The 20,226-nt window shown below is 42.3% G+C and overlaps 1 protein-coding gene across 4 annotated transcripts in view; it reads right to left on the reverse strand.

Annotated features, from left to right (window-relative positions):
* Nucleotides 1-20,226, reverse strand: part of FRMPD4 (FERM and PDZ domain containing 4) — a 407,308-nt gene that overhangs the window by 290,986 nt on the left and 96,096 nt on the right. The window contains exon 1 of one of the 4 annotated variants that reach the window (XM_021410562.1): nt 14,341-14,758. The exons of the other annotated variants lie outside the window; for them this stretch is intronic. Coding sequence (XP_021266237.1) covers nt 14,341-14,381 — 41 coding nt within the window. The 5' untranslated portion in view covers nt 14,382-14,758. Of the gene's footprint in view, nt 1-14,340; nt 14,759-20,226 lie in introns of those variants that run through there. 4 annotated transcript variants of the gene reach the window in all.

The raw sequence follows: 20,226 nt of genomic DNA on the forward strand, positions 1-20,226 counted from the left end.
GGGGAGGGACACTGATGGGAAGGGGAGAGCTCAGGGGTTTCAATTTTTGATTAAAAAGGTAAAACCAAACTTTCCATTTTATCTCACCCAAAAATTTAGTTTTGTACTGTAAGACAATAGAAAGCACAGCAATGACAGCAGAGCAGCAAGGTCCTAGGCAAGTGAGGACACGCTCACATGCAACAGCTGTAGCCACAGAAACTAAGCAAAGAATCTGGTTACCTTCAGAAAGCCTCAAATACACAAGGATCTCCAGCAGGATACCCTTGCCTCCACTGCCAACCCTTAAATGAGGTCTGGGAAGGGGTGGTTCCTGGCTCCACCCCTTCCAGTCACTCAGGTGCATTGCATGCAGCTGAGCTCCCCTGGGTTGGCCCTGCCTTCCCACCAGGTGCTCAATCACTGGGTCAAGCTGTGACTAAGCATTTCTGCTACGCGTACATCTTGTGCGTGCTACAAGAAAGTCCCTTTCTTTTAACCAGTTCCCAAGTTTTGGAATTATCATCATGTAGAAGCTTTTCATCTCCTGTAGTTTTTATTCTTTAATTCTTCTTTAAAAAAAAGTACCTGAAACTAAGCACAACATTCCCGGTAAGAATGGAAATCTCCCTGGATGTTAACTTCTTATAATACAGAACAAAACAAAGTAATTCCAAAAAAATACTGGTAAGTCCACGTTGGTTGAAGAGAACACTGCATTGGCAGTGCTGCCATTGAATGCTGACAGGTTTCTTCCATATTCGGGACAATACAAGCTTTTTTTCTGCAAATGGTTAAGAAGCTATAACCTGGCAACATGCACAAACAGTTTGAAGTATTCCTTCCAAATTGTTAGCAGACACGTCACACTAAACATCCTCAGCAGAATCATTTCTGCAGCCATCTTTACCTGCATAAGATGAAACCAGAGGAAAAAAAAACTTTAAAAGAGGCAGTTGACAATGTTGGTGCTGTTCCCACCCAAGGGAGCAGGCTTTTGGCTAAATCCAGAAGTGAGCTGAGCAGACTGCAGGTGATCCATTCTTCTGTCAGCACCGAGTGCCTCTGCAATCAATCAGAATCACTATAGGGACACAGGACAGAGGAAAGTGGACAGGTTTTAAAACCAAGAGGTAAAAAAATATTTTCTTAAATTTTAGTGTGAATAAGTATTTTTAAATAGGCTAGAAAAACACGTTTTAAAACAATTCTGCATGGGAATAATGTGTCCTGCAGAACATCCTTAAATAAGATCCAATACCTAATGTAACACCAAAGATGGCATTCATTTTCAAAAACAGCTCATGATTTGGCATTATTGTTTAGAAGTCAGTATTCATTAGTTTACAGATAATCATGATAAACTGAAAGTTCTTCCTAAGAGGAAAATAAAATAGAAAAAAATTGTCTTCAGTTATTTTTTCCTTCTGTAAGCAAGCCATCAAAAGAAATACACAGCAAGGTACTGAGAACTAGTGGCTTCCTTTGGAAGAACCATTCCCTCATACAGTTTACATCAGAATTCTGTGATCAAATCTCAAAAGCAAGCTGAGAAAGGGTCAGTGCCTAATAACTGCTTAAATAAGATTTCCATTCAGTTGGTCACTACCACTATCACTGTTAAGAGTATTTGTGTTTTCTGTATGTGTTGATAAGCATCAAAAAATGCTAAACAAGTTACCACACCTTAAACCTTACCGTAGAGATGAAGTACTACATTTTCTTCTCCTCTGAGGCTGTAGCCCTCAAAACAACAGACATGAGTTATGAAAGTCTAACCTGAGAATGGAAAGATGGGGACAGTGCCTCTCAAATGACTGTTCTATTTTAAAATCTTTCCTATATATTTTATAGGAGGTAAACAATAAGTGTGGGCATGTGTGTGTGCATCAGTGCATTTACATACTCCTACACCCCTACACTCAACTCCTTTGTCATAATTAACACTCATTATTCAACAGTTATCCAAATCAGTGGTTGGACTAAGCTTGCAGCTTGGAGAGCAAATCATGTCATCTGCAAATGTAATGCAAATTTTACATCCCAGATGAAGAATTTGCCAAGCCTGAGAACTGTCACATTCAGAAGTGCTCCATCAGCATGGGAAGCTGACCCAAAACTATATAGCAGGTTTACTTCCCTCCATCAACCTGACACAGGTGCTAAACACACCTACAGGAGCTACTGCAGCTCTGTGCCTCAGGAGCTTTCTTGCTTCCACCACTCTGGGTACCTGGGGCAATATGTGGTTGACTGCACAAAAAGAACCAATATCAGGGCCCTGCAGGTCCTACCAGACTAATCCAGACCAACAAATCAGTTTGAAAAGAAGGTTTTGAGTGGGATTCAAGTTACACTGTTATTTTCTTATATGAATGAGAAGAAGTATATGAATAATAAGAAGTGAATAAAGAAACATTGTGCACAGGGTTATTTAACCTATGCAACGTCTATACAGTTTTGCAAAGGGAAAGAAAGAATAACAGTTTCTTCATAAGAGCTGGTATCACACTGTCCACAAAGTCAAAAATAAGCAAGTGTAGAGGGAATAAAATGATCGCATTTGAAATATAAAGCAGCCAATGCCATTCTTATTTACCAAAGTTTTGCAAAGAAAAACGAAAATGAAAGCAAGAGTTTCCTCCTATGACAGCTTGCAAGTTGGCATCAAGTCCTCATAATGAAAAGGGGGATCTAGCACAGGAAAGCTGCTCAAGTGGAAAACTAATTGGGGAGAGGGGTATAAAGCAGCAAACAATACCAGAGAAAATCAGAGACAAACCGTTCTCTTCTTTCCACCATAGTTAGAGCTGGAAAAAGAATATTTTGAATACTGGAGACAATAAATGTCAGATGCTATCATTGCAGCTCGGTAAACACATGTTGATCCTGTCATATTTTATGCAGCTGAAATCAATTTCAGCCATTTTCAGCTAAAGCGCAGTGAGATAGGTGTTGTGCCTTTTAATTAGAATGCTGCTCATTGCAGCGCCAAGCTATGAACCATTTGAAAAATTAAACTAATGCTGCTTTATCTTGTTCTGTGAAAGAAACATTTTAAACATTTAACGCGAGAACAGAATTTCTCCTTTTGAGAAGCAGAACATAACATGAGAAAATGGTATGAACTCCAACATTAATGGCTAATGAACATAAATGAAAGTATTTCCACAAGCATGCACTTCTTTCTGCGCTTCAAGGCCACAGAACACTGGGAGGTCAAGCTGTACTCTAGAAAACAGAACCAAAAGCAGATCAACAGCAGCGTATATTGCCATTAATACAAAGTACTTTTGTTGAGATAAAAGGTGAAGCTTGCCCTAACTTCTAGAAAAGTGAAAGTTCCTCCCTTAGGCTTTACATAGCAAACTGCCCTTAAATGCACTAACCAACTACCGCTACAGGTACTAAGAATACGCAGACACAACAGACAATTTTATCCCAACTAGCAGACAATTTTATCCCAACTGGGGCAAGCATGGAATCCATTTGCAGGGCACAGATTCTGCCAGTTTTCCAGATCACCATTTCTGTTGCTTTTGCACAACATCCCATTTCAACAAGACCCATCGAAGTACCTTAATGCCTACTAAGTGCATCAAGAGGAAAGAATAAAGAATTTACTGTTTTGCTTTGGAAAAAAAATAAAGTTTGTTTCTGGTAAAATAAATAAATACGCAACATACTTGGCATCCAGCAACAGAAAATTAACGTAAAAGAAAGATATTGGAAGTTGGTGGATCAAACATGTTAACTAAAGAAAAACAGACTTATACTCATTCTACTGTTCATATTCCAAGAATTACTTATTAAGTAATATTAGTAATCTGGATACACTGATGCCACCACCTTCTCTCACTCACATTTTCAGTGCTGTAAACACGAGTTGGTAGGTAAACATCATAAAGCATCTCAGCAATAGATACGGGCTGATGAAGTGCCATATATGCATAAGGAATGACAGAAGAAATGGCAGGAACTGAAAATTTGCTGTATATAAACTCCTTGAAGTTTGCTTCTCTTTGTGTTAAAAAAGAAATAACCACAGTGCTTGAAGTTGAATTAAAAACTCAGGCTAGTTAATACATCTATAAAACTTCAATTTCTAGCTTAAAAATAAAGCACATTTGAAAAACAGGCCACTAATACTCTTCAACTAGTTTTTTGTGGTTTCAGAAGCAGCAGAGATACGCTACAGTATATTTTCTTAGTCCTTTCTCAGTTCAGAAACAGAGCATTTGAAAATTAGACAGCTCATTAGACAGCTTCCAGAACCTGGAAAACTTGTACATGAAAAGCATATAATCACAAGCTTACTGATATGAACAAATACATGCTCGTTAGTGAAAAATAAATAAATTATTTAATTAAACAACATGTCTCTGATTTGTCCTGGAAAGTTCATCTCTTACAATACATGAATTAATGCCTTGGACAACCGCTCTGCCCTCCTGCTTATTAAGTAAAGATATGAAGAGAAATCTGCTTTTTAAAACAGTTTGCAGTGTTAGGAAGGGTTGGAATCCTTCCTAGGTACATCGGGATTTGCAAGGTGCATGAAAGCCGCATTTAGCATCCTGACAGCACTTGGTTTTGCACGCGTCCAGGCAAAGACACATTACCCAGAGGCAGCAGAACAGGCTCCAAAAGCAGGAGAGGGTGGGAAGGGGGAAGCCGGGGAAGCCAGAGAAGCCAGGGAAGATCCACTGAAATTCAGAGGGGCTGAAGCAGCCTCTTTCCATCCTACTCACCTCCTCCAGGATGCCTGCCACTCCCCACAGTCTCTCAGGTGTAGGGTTCTCACACAGCCTCCCCATAGGCAACTCATATGGGGGTCTTTTTCTCCACAACCTCCTGCAGCAGCTCCTACCACCGTACCACACCTCTCACACAACCAACTCACAACATAACAGAGCTCACTAGAGCACTGCTTTATTTCCCCTCCTGCCATCTTGCTCCCTGAGGCCACATGCTCCAATCACTTCTGCTGGGACAGTTCAAATACCACCAGCAAAAGAAACATACCAAAACCAGTGGTCTGCTGGCTTTAGCCCCTGGAGTAGCTCACCATGTTGTAAGATGCATGTAAAGAGTTATAGGGAATAAGATGAGAGAAGGGAAAAAAGCACAAAACAGTAGAGATCAGACCCCACAGTCTCGTGAGGCCTCCTGCCATTGGCTGTTAGACCAGGTTAACCACACGATGGAAGTGCACTCCAGCAGCACCTGAAAGTGCCTGGGCCTACTCCTAACTCTTCCCCACACTCCCAACTCTGCCATATGCTTTCTGGTTTTGAAGGGCTTTGGGGTGATTGTCTTCTTTTGTGACTGTATGAGTATTTTCGGTTGGTTTTGTTTTTTTTTTAAGCCACAGTAAAACACATTCCCTCAGTGACTATAAATTTTGCAGTAAAGTTATCTGCATTTGGGGGAAAAAAATAAAGTCACAATCCACAGCAATCCTGGAGCCTGGGGTCTGAGGCCACCCAGGGAAAGAATGCCTTCCTAGTCACAGTGTTTCCAAATGTAGCCAGAGCACAGGAAAACAGGGACCTCCTTATTTCACATTTTCAGACATGTAGTTGCCACAGATCCCCCTGGAGAACACTAGATCCAAGAAATGATGAATCAAAAAAAAAAAAAAAAAAAAAAGGTTTTCTGTTGTAATGCTGCAGTGAAATCTTCCTTTTCTTCCCCCATAGCAGTCACACAGATTACAATGCACCAATTAATTCAGGCAGCATTATGGAGCAAATAAACTCCTACATAGACAACAATGGAAGCTCATCTTCGCATAAAGATCAGCCAGTCTAGAACAATTACTTCAATACACTCACGACAAATAAGCCTTCCTTCAATGCAACAATCATTAACTTTCTTTCTTCAATTTCTTCCGTCTTCTGTCCTGTGCCATTCCTCCCCTATTACATGCTCCAGCCCGTATTCACCCTGCCCTCAGAGCAGTCATGAAGTACAGAACATGCCCCGTGTGCAGTTCTCCTCCATCCCTCTTGACTCTCTGCCCTGGCAGAGGAAAACATGCCCCTTGTAAACATCACAGGCAGCATACAATGCAGAATGCAATCTGAAAACCTAGGCAGGTAGCCAACGTAATGAGAAAGTTGTCTGCTTCTCTTCCCTAGGAAAAAAAATACATGTATATATTCACAGATAGAAACAAAAGTTTTGGTTAAGATCATCTGAGGTTTTCATCCCATAAAAAATAAATAAAAAAAAATCAACAAGAAAAGCAGATACCTCTAAAGCACAACTTTGATCAATAACCTCTGTACTAATCTCCTTTTTACCAATGATTGCAAAAATCCTGCAAGATACCTTATCTTCTCAACCTCCCTAAACTAAAAACAATACCTGGCAATTCCCCTCACTAACTTCACAATAATTAAAATGAATTCTTGCATGCCGTAGCTCCTGATCATAATAATATAACTGAAGAAGAAAATCAAGTATTTCATATAAAGTCATAAAGTCTTAAAACACTTGTGAAAACAGCCAAGTCAATCAGCAATCATTTTCCTTACCATCAAGGGAAGTTATTTTCATCCAAGTAATAAATCTCACAAAGGACTTTTCCTAGAAGATACTCATCAGCTTTTAATCACATTTCTCCTCTATTTCAAATCACCAGCAAAAGATTATTTAATAGGATGGACCTTTGCATCACCCTCCACCATGCCCATTCTTCAGATTGTTCTATCTCATTTAGAACTATTTTTTTCCTGAAATTCTTCTTTGTTGTTTGAAATTAATAAAAATAATTTTCTATTTTTGTAACAGTCAACCTATGAAATGAAATTTCTATAGACTCCGTGCTAAAGGAATACTGGTAGAGGTTTCTAACAAGCTAGATTCTGATTTAGGTAGGAGGCAGTTTTAAGTCCTGGAGTACTTTGCTTTTCCAGTTCCAGTGTACTTTCATACACATATAAATTTTTGGCATTGCTGAATTCACTAAGATCTGAGCATGCAATCAATTATTAAAATTTATACTGTTAGTGCTGTCATGTACTTCATTTCAAGTCAATGGAATAATTATCAGAAACAGAATCTCACAGATTCTTTCCAAAGTCATACCTATAATATACCTTCAAAATGTGTAAAATCTTTTGAGTTCAAAAATGTCTCCAAGGTACTTCAGAAAACTTTAATTATGATCACTTATGATTATAAAAAGCAGCTTTAAGTAGAGTTTCCTATTATCAGAAGTCCCTTCTTATTTAAGGTATGTCCCTATGATATTTTAAAATCTGATCTCTTATAAGCACTAAAAATTTCCATCTTGCATCAGAATCAAATAGGGTATATGCAAGCAGTCTTGAAAATGAGTAATTTCATGTACATGGGGATGGTCTCATCTTTTTAAACAAAGCAACTTGAGCATGACACTGGGACCCAAAATCACTTTTCCCTTCTTCACATTCAATTTTTTTGCATCCTTTCCAGATGATGGCTTATTTTATAAGAGGTATTAGCTCTAGCATGATTTTACTTCATTCCATCAGTCAGGTACCCAGCTGTGATACACTGACATAACATGAAAATGCTGTCAAGAATAGCAAAAGACCCCTTCTCTGCCATATTACCAGCAGAGCTGAGAACATACATTATCCTCTCATTATTTCAGGTAACGGTTTGTATTTTCTTCAAACAGCTTGCTGCATTTCCATAATGACCTAGAATACTATAAAATATGGAAAGATACCCTCATTTTACATTTCTGTAATGGTTTAGGAATATCTTTCAATTTAACTGGAATTTCCCATATGAATCTTTCAGACTGACAACAAAATAAACAGGTTTCTAAAAACCCAGGAGAAATTCATGAGGTTCAACAAAGCCAAGCGCAAGATCTTGCACCTGGCAACCCCCGCTATCAGTACAAGTAGAAGGACAAAAGGATTGAGCACAGCCTTGCCAAGAAGGACTTGGGGGTACTGATGGATGGGAATCTGGACGTGAGACAGAGATGTGCCCTTGCAGCCCAGAAAGGCAACCACATCCTGGGCTGCATCAAAAGAAGCATGGCCAGCAGGGTGAGGGAGATGATCCTGCCCCTCTACTCTGCACTGGTGAGACCTCAGGAGTACTGTGTCCAGATGTGGAGAACTCAGTACAGGAGAGACATGGACCTGTTGGAGCACATCCAGAGGAGGGCTACAAAAATGACGTATGGAGTGGAACACTTCACCTGTGAGAACAGGCTGCGAGAGCTGAGGCTGTTCAGCCTGGAGAAGAGAAGGTTCCAGGGAGACCTGAGAGCAGACTTTCAGTATCTAAAGAGGGTGTGTAAGAAGGAAGGGGACGACTTTAGCAGGGTCCGCTGTGACAGAACAAGGGGAAACAGTTTCAAACTAAAAGAGGGGAGATTTAGACTGGATGTAAGAAAGAAATATTTTGCAATAACGGTAGTGAGGTGCTGGCATAGGCTGCCCAGAGAAGCTGTGGGTGCCCCACCCCTGGAAGCATTCAAAACCAAGTTGGATGGGGTCCTGGGCCGCCTGAGCTGGTGGATGGCAGCCCTGGGCAGGAGGGATGGAACTGGATGATCTTTAAGGTGCCTTCTAACCCAAATCATTCTATGATTCCACACAACTTCTCAAACCATAATAGAATATTAAAGATCAGATTGACTTACTTAGAAGTACACATACAAAAACATGAGAAGTGGTTGTGATTATAAAAGAAACTATTCCCACATTCCTGATTCAACTCTGTCACTAAGGGCTTGACGTGATACAGAATAAAGATCTCAAAAATTATACTGCACATGCTATGATTGTTCTTAAATCACAGCACTTAATTTCTAAGTTGTCATTCCATCCTCTTCAGTAATTATTAGGGAAAGAAGAGGAATAAAAACATTATCTGTGGACTTCAGGTTTCTAATTTTTTCTTTCTCAAATACTTCAAGAAATAAGGTTGTTTCATGTCACATCCTTTAAGCACTGTATCTAAGCAAACAGTATTTAGAGAACATACATATTTAGAAGAATTGCATCATCATTCACTGGCAACTTGACAAGTTTACAGCAGTCCATAACATAAGGAGTGTTTTTAATATATCTCTAAACTGCTGAAGCTGTTATACCATAGAATATTACTAACACCATAGACACTAAAGCACATATCTTTATTATGTGTCAGCTAACAAAATGGACAAATAATAAAATACAAAGATTTTATATTAATATGAATAGACAAATGTTTCACTAAATGTAGCATAGAAAGAAAGGCGAAATAAATTTATGGTTATTTGAATTATCATCCCATATAATAAAATCCTTTTTAGGATTAAATTATCTCCTTTGAACATAAAAAAAGATAATCACGGACTTTCTTACTGACGCATTCTTTTGTAAATACTGAAAGTAACTTACAAGCGATGATATTGCCATTTCAAAGAGCACTGATAAAAAGTATTCCAATAATAGTACATAGTATCACTTCAGTAACTTACGTATACTTTTAAGTGTGTCTCCCTTAAGGTGATTTTGTTAACACCACAGCAAACTAGCACCATGATAAGGAAACACGGGAGCAAAGAACGACATTATTCGGACAAACAGGAGACAAACATCCTGAAATCTAATATTGCCTTGGAAAAAGTCAAATAACAGACAGACTAACTAATCTTTGAATCTAAAACCTGGAAGACGTACTTGTTCTTGGCCACATACAAACAACTAGGCCATGAAGCCAAGCAATCTTGCTCCCCTTAAAAGCAGGGCCTCACACCCACAGCCTACAAACACACCTTCTGGCTTCATAGATTTTTAGGAGTGGACCTTTCACCCCAGCTTGATAAAACACCTAGACAGGAGGCCCACGGAAAACAGGAGGTAAGAGCAGGGCTGCAAAGGCTACAGAACTAGACAAGAAGCATAAGACTGAGACTCAGACTTTGTACAGATTTGTTTCACTTTTATAAGCAGTGAGGACCCAAAAGCACAACTGTTTGAGAAGGCAGCAAGTCAGTCTATCCAGTTAGGAATGGCTAGCTACACAAAGACAAGCAGAAAAGGTGAAAATATCAGATTTACCCCCCTCAATGAAAAAGGCCATTGCGAGGGGTCCCTACCTCCACCTCACAGGAAAGAAGTTGTATCTTGGTGCACACTGAAAAGACCTTGTAGAAGTTTAGGGTTGCTCTGTTGTTAAGCCGATCCCATGGCGCACAGCAGAAATATGGCTACTCACGGCCAGTTTTTATGGAATAAATTGAAGCAACTCAACAATAATGACAGTAATGCAAAACCTGAGATCCAGTTATCCTAAATTTACCTACCGCATATCACAGATTAGCAATACTACTAAGGACAGGTCCAAGTCCAAGGTCCAAGGTACCTTCATGTCTGCTATATGAGGTTAACGCTCCATATATTACACTTGTATCAGCTACAGTGAGGTAGAGCAGGCATCCACTTTCTCACTCCATACTACAGCCCTCTTCTTGGGAGTCTCTTGAGTTGGAACAAATGGTTCTCCATCAGCTCAGAACTTGCCCAAGAAAGGTAACAGTGTGACACAGGTGTCCAACCTATCCTCATCAATACTGCCACAGCTTACAGACTGACAGATACGTGCATGGACAATCTTGTTATTTTTCATCCAGTGTTATTTGGAAGAGCTACAAACAATGCAGGGGAATTGGAACTATCTGCCCCCAGTCTGGAGGGTCGCTATCCCCACTCAGGGGAGTACTGAGGGTGATATTGGGTGGTATCTAGATAGACGCATGAAAGTTCTACGTCTTGCTGTGAAAGATCTGAAACTGAATCTCTATGTGCATCACCAGAAGAGCTGCTGCTGATTGTCTAACCAAATATACATTCCTCAAACACAGGCTTTAAACTTTTGCCAACACCTCTTCACTGTTCCAACCTATTGTTTCATGGCTCATCTGTCCCATACAGACTAGATGCTTGATACTGTGCCCTCTGCCAGGTTTACCTAGGTCTGAAAATGTTCCCGTTCACACTGGCAGGGCAGCAGCATTCCTCCACTCCTCATACCTGCACTAGAAATTCACCTCTCCGTATTTACGCTCTTTCTACTCCTTCCCCAAGCAGATGCTAAAAGCAATTAAGAGGGAACACTGGACAAGGCAGACTCCTGATCCAACCTAATCCAGCAATTTTTGTGTGCGCTTTATCTATCCTTCTAATCCTCCTTTCTGAGTTACAGATGCTACTGCACCGTACATATTTATGCAGCCCACACTACAAAAATACTCACCTGCCTTGTACAGCTGCACGTGATCCATTGAAACTTGACAATCATTTTCTAGATGTGGACATTTCTTAGGAGAGCAGGTTGTTACAACTTTTTCCAGAGAACGGCCCCACAAATTTTACACCAAAACAATTATTACCAACTATTTACTAGATCAGTGAAGAATTCTGTGCAAGAATTTTCAAAACCTGCCCACAGCAGGGTGGTTGGAGCTTGATGACCTTTAAGGTCTCTTCCAACCTAAGCCATTCTATTAGTCTATGAATTTCTGAAAATGGGAAGGGAGAAAAGGTATGTCAACAAAAGTGCAATCAGTATTTCTAAACAATTCTTTTGTTTTCAATGCCACAGTCAACATCTCCAATCTTTACAAATCAATAGAAACTTCACCATTAACATCTCTATTAGATGCATGGTATACAACATGACACACTCATAGAGGCAAGGAAATAACAAGGGAAACCCCATCATCCTAGATGCAGACACATATAAGCTACTGCCCGCTGGAGATCACTCCCACTGTAAAATCAGTTTAGCTCTCTTAAATTTCTGCACACCTCCATTTTCCAATTTATGAACACATCCCCCCACAGCAATTGTGGATGAGTGCTGAAGGAGCTGCAGAAGTGAGAGTCTCTAAAAGACCATGGGTACCATGTAGAAAACTGCACAGATAATTAAAACACAACAAACCAATGCTATGTCAGATTTTCTATCTGGAAGGCATTATTCATATGGAGTTCATACTCCATCTTAGGATTATTCTAGATAAGAGCTCATACATGAAGTGATCAAGGAAAAATTGAAATTCTCACCATATGTATTACAATTACACTACAGCATTAAGAAGCATCCCCTTGCAGTAGCCATGCATAACAGGGTTTGCCTGTGACACTGCCTGTGGAATCAAGGCCAGTGGTTTCAACACTAACAGTTGACTTGCAACCTCAAATGAAAAGATCTGAATGCACAGCAAAATAGAAAGGAGACTGAAAGTCTTGAAAACATTCAGTATCAGCCAAGTCTGAAACAACTTTCCATAAGGACTGTCTGAAGATCACCCTCTCAGTTAAATACTGTTTGTTGTATCAGTGCTTTCTTTCAGAAAGGCCTTTCTTCCAACAGCCGAGGGAGAGCTGGTGCTTTCAACCTGGACACACCAAGGGATTACAAACAGGGTTTACACTGAAGCCTACCTGCTCCACAAAGCTCTTGTGAAACTAGAACAGATAACTAGCTGTTACCTAGGAAACTGAAAGTAAAGTAAAGTCCTGTGTAAACTATTAGGCTGTTTAACAACCAGAAAATTAGAAACAGAAAGAGTCGCTTGGTACAGAAATGATTTATTGCAATCTACAAGCAAACTTGATCCCTGAGTGCTTCATATCCTCAATTCCAACATAGCCGGACACAAGCTTTGAAACTCATGGTTTCATTTCAGAAGAACTTTCAGGTCCTTCTGGAAAAATGCTGTGATCTGTCCATAATTACCTAAACACAAACCTCGGCGCTGGCAGAGTTCGTGCCTTCAGGCATGCAGAAAGCTACAGCCTTTGTACACCAACAAAGACTGAGTCCTACCATGTGTACAAAAACTGCCAGGTACCTGGCTTAGCAACATCTCCAAGCAGCATATCCCTTTCTTTCTCTTTGACTTAACTCAAGCATGACAACTATGAGACATGAAGGTCTGTGAGCTTCTCTAAAATACCGCTTACAAACAAATACAAAAGCTCAAGTAATTCAATTACTTAGAAATAAATACCACACCACATGCCCTGCTCCTTGTCTGTTCTCACGTATTTTCCCCTCCTTCAAGTTTGCACTGTAGTTACCGCTCAGGCGGTGTCAGCTGGGAGCACGGACAGGGAACGCCATGCAGGCTGCTGGTGCTCCAGCCTCCACCTCATGTCAGATCGCTCGGAGCAGGGCGAGACGATGATGTGCTTGAACGAGAGCAGCTGCTCTGCCCTGGCAGGGCCAAGAACAGAGCTGTAATCACAGCCAGGTGCAGCAGAGGGAATTGGGGGATAACAGCTCTCCTTGTACCTGTGGCATTCGGTGACTTCCAGCCACGCAGTATTTGTTTTTAAGCACCATCCATCACTGTGACACTCTCCCACCTGAGAGGCACCAGAGCAAGCGGCAGCCTTGCCTTTCCTCAGCAAGGCCCTTCCTTTTGCATAACACCCGCTTTCATTCTGTGCCTCACAAACAGCAAGGGCCGTGGTAACTATGGTGTACCAACACAAAATCATAAGAATTCAGAGCACTCCTGGTTACTGCGATCAAAGCTAAATCCTTTAGGAAGATTATCCACACCAAAACCCTTAAAAAATCCCACAGCTCGAGCACTTTTATACCGTGTCTCCCAAGTGAAGCATGGTTTCCCCTGTCACTGAGGAGGGCCACCTCCAGTACCACTAACTAGAGAGAAACGGGATAACGGGGCTGTGCTCCTTCACCCCTCTGCGCAGCCTGGGGCCTGGCAACTCGCTGCCAGCGCAACAGTACAGATACAGACCGCAACTCCGAGGCCGCTCAGCGAAGATCTATTCGAGAGAACACGTATGTCCTCGCCAAACACCAGCGGGAAGCACATGCCCTGCGCGCAGGGGATCACTCGCGCCCCAGCATTCACCGTGTGAAAAAGAGGGGCAGCGCTCATCATCTGCCGATGATTTCACCGCTTCTCTAAAAATATCGTTGTGGAGGAGCCGGCGCGTCCGGAGCCGCGCTCAGCGCAGAGTTGTGGCCAGGCTTGCCGAGGGAGCACGGCACGGCACGGCGCGCCCTACCCCTCCGTGCCCACCTCTTGGCCAGGAGCTGCCCCTCGCCCCCGGGCTCGCCCCCTGCCCGCGGCGCCCCCGGTGCCGGCTCCCACCGCCGCTCCCAACAGTTCTGGCCGCCTCCTCACGGCGGTGCTCCCAGGCGGGCAACGCTCTCTCCCGCCCGCCCGCGGAGGGCGATGACCCGTCCCGCGCGGAGCGGCTCCGGCAGCCGCCCCGCCCGAGCCGCCCCCTCGCCCCGCTGCCGGGGAAGTTGGGCTCCCCTCGCTGGCGGCCCTCCGCCCCCCCACCCCCCCGGAGCCCCGGTACGGACACCTACCCGGAGAGCTTCCCAAGCTTCACAAAGCTAAACACATCCATCCATGCGGCCGGCTGCTCCGCCCGTCGCTCACTCGCTCACTCCAGCAGCGGCGGCGGCAGCTCCATGTCGGGAGAAGGTTGCGTCCAGCGGCGGCAACAGCCCTCGCACAGGCAGCAGCCGGCGGCGGCAGAGGCTGCTACCCCCCTCCGGCGGGGAGCTGGGCTTGCAGCATCTCGCAGGAGCGGCGTTCAGCCGCGCGCAGCCTTCCTCCTCCTCCGCCCCCCCCGCTCCCCGCCTGCCCGGCCCCCTCCCCGTGTAACTCAAGACACGGGGACTGCGTAGCTGGAGGGTCGCCGCCAGCCCGGACCACCGCCGCCTCTGTGTAGCGGCTCAAGAAGAGAGCGGCGGGAGGGGGGGCTGCTCCGCAAGGTGGAGGGTGGGGAAGAGGGAGTTTCTCCTCGCGCCGCTCCCGTGGGGGAGCGGAGGGCGCAGGCGGCCGCGGCCCGGGCGAGCGCCGCCCGCTGGCTGCTGCTGGAGGCGGCGCTGCGGCCGCGGAAGCGGGCCGGGCCCGGGTGCCTCGCTGGTCCGTCTCCGCGGAGCTCCCCAGAGCCGCTGAGGGCTGCCTCTGTCGGCACCCCGCGCTTCCCTCGGGGCCAGGTGGCACGCCTGAGGGAGAGAGGAGTGGGAGAAGGCTCCCCCGCAGTCGGGGCAAAGCACCTGGCAAGAAGGCTGCAGCTTGGAGTGCTCCTCCAAAAGCAAAAACTATGGAAAGCAGACAGCTCTCTTTGCCCCAGTGATCCTCCCCGAGTGACCACACCATTCCGTGCTTCCCTTCAGGGTGGGGAAGGGCCTGCTGGCCCTCTGCACTGGGTGCCAAGGACAGGCACTGACAGGCAACAGGGCACACATCCATCTGCCTGGTTGGCACTGTGGGAGGCAGCGAGCAACCTGTGATCAACCTCTGTCTCTAAAGAGATCTGGAGAAATGGAGTCACAGAATGACAGGACCATAGGAGTTGGAAGGGATCTCTGGAGATCACCTAGTCCAACCCCCTGCTAAAGCAGGCTCTCTGCAGTAGGGAATCCTGGTCCTGCCAGAAAAACTTCCGGGCCGATTCACAGCAACATAAGCATTCTTCATCTTACATTTTGCAGATGAACAGTGTGTCCTGATGTACGAGCAGCACAGACACACTGCTTTACTCTTGTGCCCTGTATCAGACTTACAAATATGCTCTTGAGTTAGCTTTCCATGAGCTTCCTTTGAGCGAGCAGGACAGGAAGGTGGTGAAATTCAAACTCATCTTCATGCAGCTCTACAGCACAGTGCACAGGAATGCATCTTCTACCAATTCAGTCTTTGCATCTTTGTTTGCTAAATAGGTTGATAAGCCCTTCGCTTCCTGCCTCTACGTTATTTCTTTCTCTTTTGTGGGCCTGTGCCTGCATTGTCCCACCACCCCAGACATGAGCAGAGAGCCGAACAAGTAGGCTCTCACAACCAGGTGAAAAACAATGCATTTTTTTAAATATTAAAACTTGTATTGATAGGAGAGCAAAAAGAACAGGCAGTACGAACACTCACTGTGAACTGAGTCTCAAACTATTCTTTAAAACAATAATAAGAGAGAATGATTGATCATCTGTTTACACTGAAAGAACATTGAGCCACCAGCTGCAGGACACTCACTGGCCTACCATAGGCCTAAACGGTTTGGGCTTATTCAGACATGCCATATGAAGTGTTTTACGTTACTATATCAAAATATTTACGTGGTTCTCACATGTAACTATATTTATTTATTGTTATGCCACATTTTTTAAAAGTGAAGAACCTGTGCCTGTCATTCACATTACTCTCTTGGTTGGTAAAAGTTACGAGGATAACAGTTTCAGCTGGTTAGAAACTGGTTTATTTATAAAACTGTCATTATTTATTTATAGACCAGGGAGACAGGCAGAGATCTTACAAAGCTAACTGGAGCTGATATACCATATATAAAATTAAGCACATATGTCCTGTATCAAACAAGGCCCCAGTCTTGAGTACTTTGTGCTCCAAGATTTCTGCCATAAAGGTGCCTTAAAGCACAGTGGTGAGAGCCAGAGAAATAAAAGAGGTGCTAAGTGGTCTCTAGAACTTCTGTGGTTTCCAGGTCTGTTGGTGAGAAGGCAAATGTGGTCCTAGGATATATTAGTGAGGTATTTCCAGTAAAGACGCATAGAAAAGCAGAAAGCTGATCAGAAATGCCATATTCAGCTCCTTCAAGCAGTACATTTGAGAACAAGGAAAGCAGGTGCAGGAGAATGCTAAAAGAGAGTTAAAGGCAATGACGAATCTGCCTTATGAGAAGATAGAAAGACCTTAGCCTAGCAAAATGAAGACAAAGAGCTGAAAAGATTGCTGTTTATGGATATATCCATATGGTAAACATAGGGTGCGTACCCAAAATGATAGGGCTTTATGGTAAGTCATTAAAACTTAAGAGAAATTATCTTTTTCTTTGTCATCCCGAAGAGTTAGATGAAGTATTGCTAAGTTTATAACCACTTCTTTTTTTTTTTCCTAGGCAGAAGCTACTGCAACAATAGAACTTTTCCAGAAGGGCTGTAGAGACACTTTCAGAATAGCTGACATTCTGGGGGTCCATTAAGAGCGGTATCACAGGACACCTAATTCTGAGATGTGCAGGCATGAAAAGGCAAGCTGAACGAGTGTGTTTTTTCCACCTGTGCTAAGTACTGGCAACATTTTGGAGCACTGTTATGCAGGAATTGCCCAAGGAGGAGGAGGCTGGGGCATCGGTATGAACTTCCATTCATGGCTCTTTGGGTAACAGTGTTGCAGCAACTGGATATGAAACCACATCTGAGCTGTGTGAGAAGGACAAATTTGCAAGCTGGAGGACTCTATTTCATGAGTAAATGTCAATATGTGTAGTTTGGACTGGCTTGGGAGCCTTCATCTGTACATCAATATCATGTTCTGGTATTACATCTTCATTTGTAGAAATACCAGCAAGATAGCAAACACGACAACAACGAACTCACAACGAGACAGAACTCTTGCACATACACTTTTAGTTACTACTATAGGATTCTTCTCAGTAGCTTCCTAAATTTAGGGATCCAACTCCAGCAAGTCATACCTCACACTTATGGCGGACAGGCAGCTATCACTCCTATGCATCTCCTTCTAGAACAAGAGATATAAATTGCCTTTTGTAGGTGCGTTATTTTCTCTGTCAGCTCCAGTGAGAGGCACCCTAGATGCCTATCTTTGACTAAAGGCTTGTCGTCTCAATGACTAAAGTTATGTGAGATTAAAAAAAAAAAACATCTGAAGGTGACAAAGGTACATGTAAATGCTGAACAAGAACAGACAGCCAAAGACAGAAAAACAACATGTATTTAGTATCTCAGTAACAAACCGTAATTGAACAAGAAATTCCTAATCTTAAACCAGGAATCTGACATCAATTCCTGGCTGAAATCTTAGCTGGCTTTTTTTAGAACAGAACAGTAAATACCTCCTTCTGAGGATGTTTTGTTACTATGTACTATTATAATTTTATTGCTTTTGCCCAAACTAATTTAATTAGGACACTTAATACTAATGTTTTCTGTAATCATAACTATCTGACTGTAGATGGTAGGCCAGAAAAAGCTTTAATTTCATAGAGTACATCACATCTGCATATTATGCTTTTCCACTGAAGTCTTTGCCTCATTTCTGCTTATTCTGAAGGAAATGTCAGATGTCTGCAATGAACATGGGAGCATTATGTGATCTTAACCTACTAATACCTTAAAACATATTCAATCACTCTAAGGACTGAACTTTTTAACAACCCGAGTTGCTTTTGTCCTAGGGAAACTCCTATGAAGATGGAATGTAAATACCTTTATGAACAGCATGAACATACATTTCTTTATGTGCTCCCAGGTTTTAGGATTTTTCATTTTTCCTTCTGAGACACTGAATGCTCACCAGAAGAATATGCTTTCAACTTTCCTAGGGATTGCACCGCACAAACATTCAGCCCTGCAGCTGCACCAATACGATCTGTTTTATTATCTGCAGGATGAGTACTCTGTGCTTGTAGATAATTTAAATGAAGCCAGGTAGAATACTACTCCAAAGACATTCATGACACCCCTGGAAATGGCTGAGGTCTAGTTTTTCTTTTAGTAATTATGGAGATCTCACAAGTTTTTTTTCCTCTCACATAAATTATACATTTAATTCTATAGTTTTTTTCTCTAAGGCTGGTCAAGATTTTTTTAATGATTTGAAATCTTAGAAAGATACTTAAACGTGCTCCATTTCTACCTCAAGAAGGACTTTAATTCATCAAGTTGGAATTACTTTCTACCCCCTGAGATAACAGTTGAAGGTTCCATGGTGTTTCTGCAGTGCTTCATGGTATTACTCATATCCAGATGTCATACGTGTATAGAGGAGTGCAATGATAAAATCTGTCAAGTAATGGGTTGTTAATGCATAGCTGGTGAGTGGAAGGTTTGAAGAAAGGTATCATTTTGGCATTGTAGTCAGGTACTTACTGAATGTTCTTTGGAGAGGTAGCTGTTTATGACTGTGTCATGTCCTATTCTGTTGTACTCTTGGGCTAGTTGTATTTTAAACCATTAAATTCCTTTTTCAGCCTTGAATCTTCAAAGCTTGCAACTTTTTTAGAATCCGTTTTTTAGTCTAGTGATTACTGTACACTTACAGATCCCTATGAAATATTGTAATGCTTACAGATTTTCTGTCCCCATTTACGTGTTATCAAGAAATCCCTCTGCTCACCTTGAATCTATACCCACATCTTTTTCGGCACCTTAACTGAATGGAGTTTTATCAGGCACATGTTTATTTTTTGTTGACCCATGCACTGTATTAAGCACTACATGTTTTTGATGTCGCTGTATAATTTAGTGAGGCAGATGCGACATGTCACATACAAATGCAAAGTTAAATCATAGATGGTAGAAAATTGAAATAAGAGCAGACAGGATTTTCTAGCTTGTGAGTTAAGAAAGAATAAAACTGAAAGCCTAAAGAACACTTCAGGCTTTTGCGTGGCACAAAGTAAGTGCAGATTTTAGAACTGGTGCAACAATTCTGCTGAAGCCATACACACATAATCAAACATATCCGGGCAGGTTCACTGAAAAGACAGTAAACAGCGACTACTGGTTGCTGTCATGAATGGGAAACTCCTACAGCACATTAAACCTGATTCTGAATTGTGTTTAGATGTTGCCATCCACAGATGAGATCAAGATAAGGGGTAGAACCAAAGACAACACAAAGATAGTAACGTTTTCTGCTTCACCGAAGAGAGAAATAGCAATGCATTATTTCTTTTAAAATAAACTGATCTTCATAAAATTTAAGAAAAAGATTAGTTTGTTCATAATGGATATGTATGAAATATTCAAAGCAGAATAAGAAGAGAGCAGAGTTATCTACAGTGGCTCTTTTACTGAAGAAAGGAACAATTCAGGAACATCTCTAACACATGCATACAAGATCAGCCCTATTCATGGCACCCCTCAGACTAACATATAACTTGAAACAACTGCAAAGCGTGTGTTTGTTGTTTGAATAAATATGATTTCACAAATCATAAGAAAATATATGAAGATGAATCAGTAAGAAAGAAATGTAAAATGCAAATGTGCACACTTGAAGATATTTACAATAAAGGAAAATTGAGGCAAGTGTAAAATCTCACCCACCCTGTCTCAAGGCAAATCTGGAATCTGCCAATAGCTTTTTTTCATACTTTAACCAAAATAGCATGCAGTCTGAAAATTTTGAGGCAACTTTAGGTAAAATGATAAAAGTAGGATTTTTGAATTCATTGAAACATTAAAAATCAGGTCTAACAGTCT

This window comes from Numida meleagris, chromosome 1, assembly GCF_002078875.1.
Source record: "Numida meleagris isolate 19003 breed g44 Domestic line chromosome 1, NumMel1.0, whole genome shotgun sequence".
NCBI lineage: Eukaryota > Metazoa > Chordata > Aves > Galliformes > Numididae > Numida > Numida meleagris.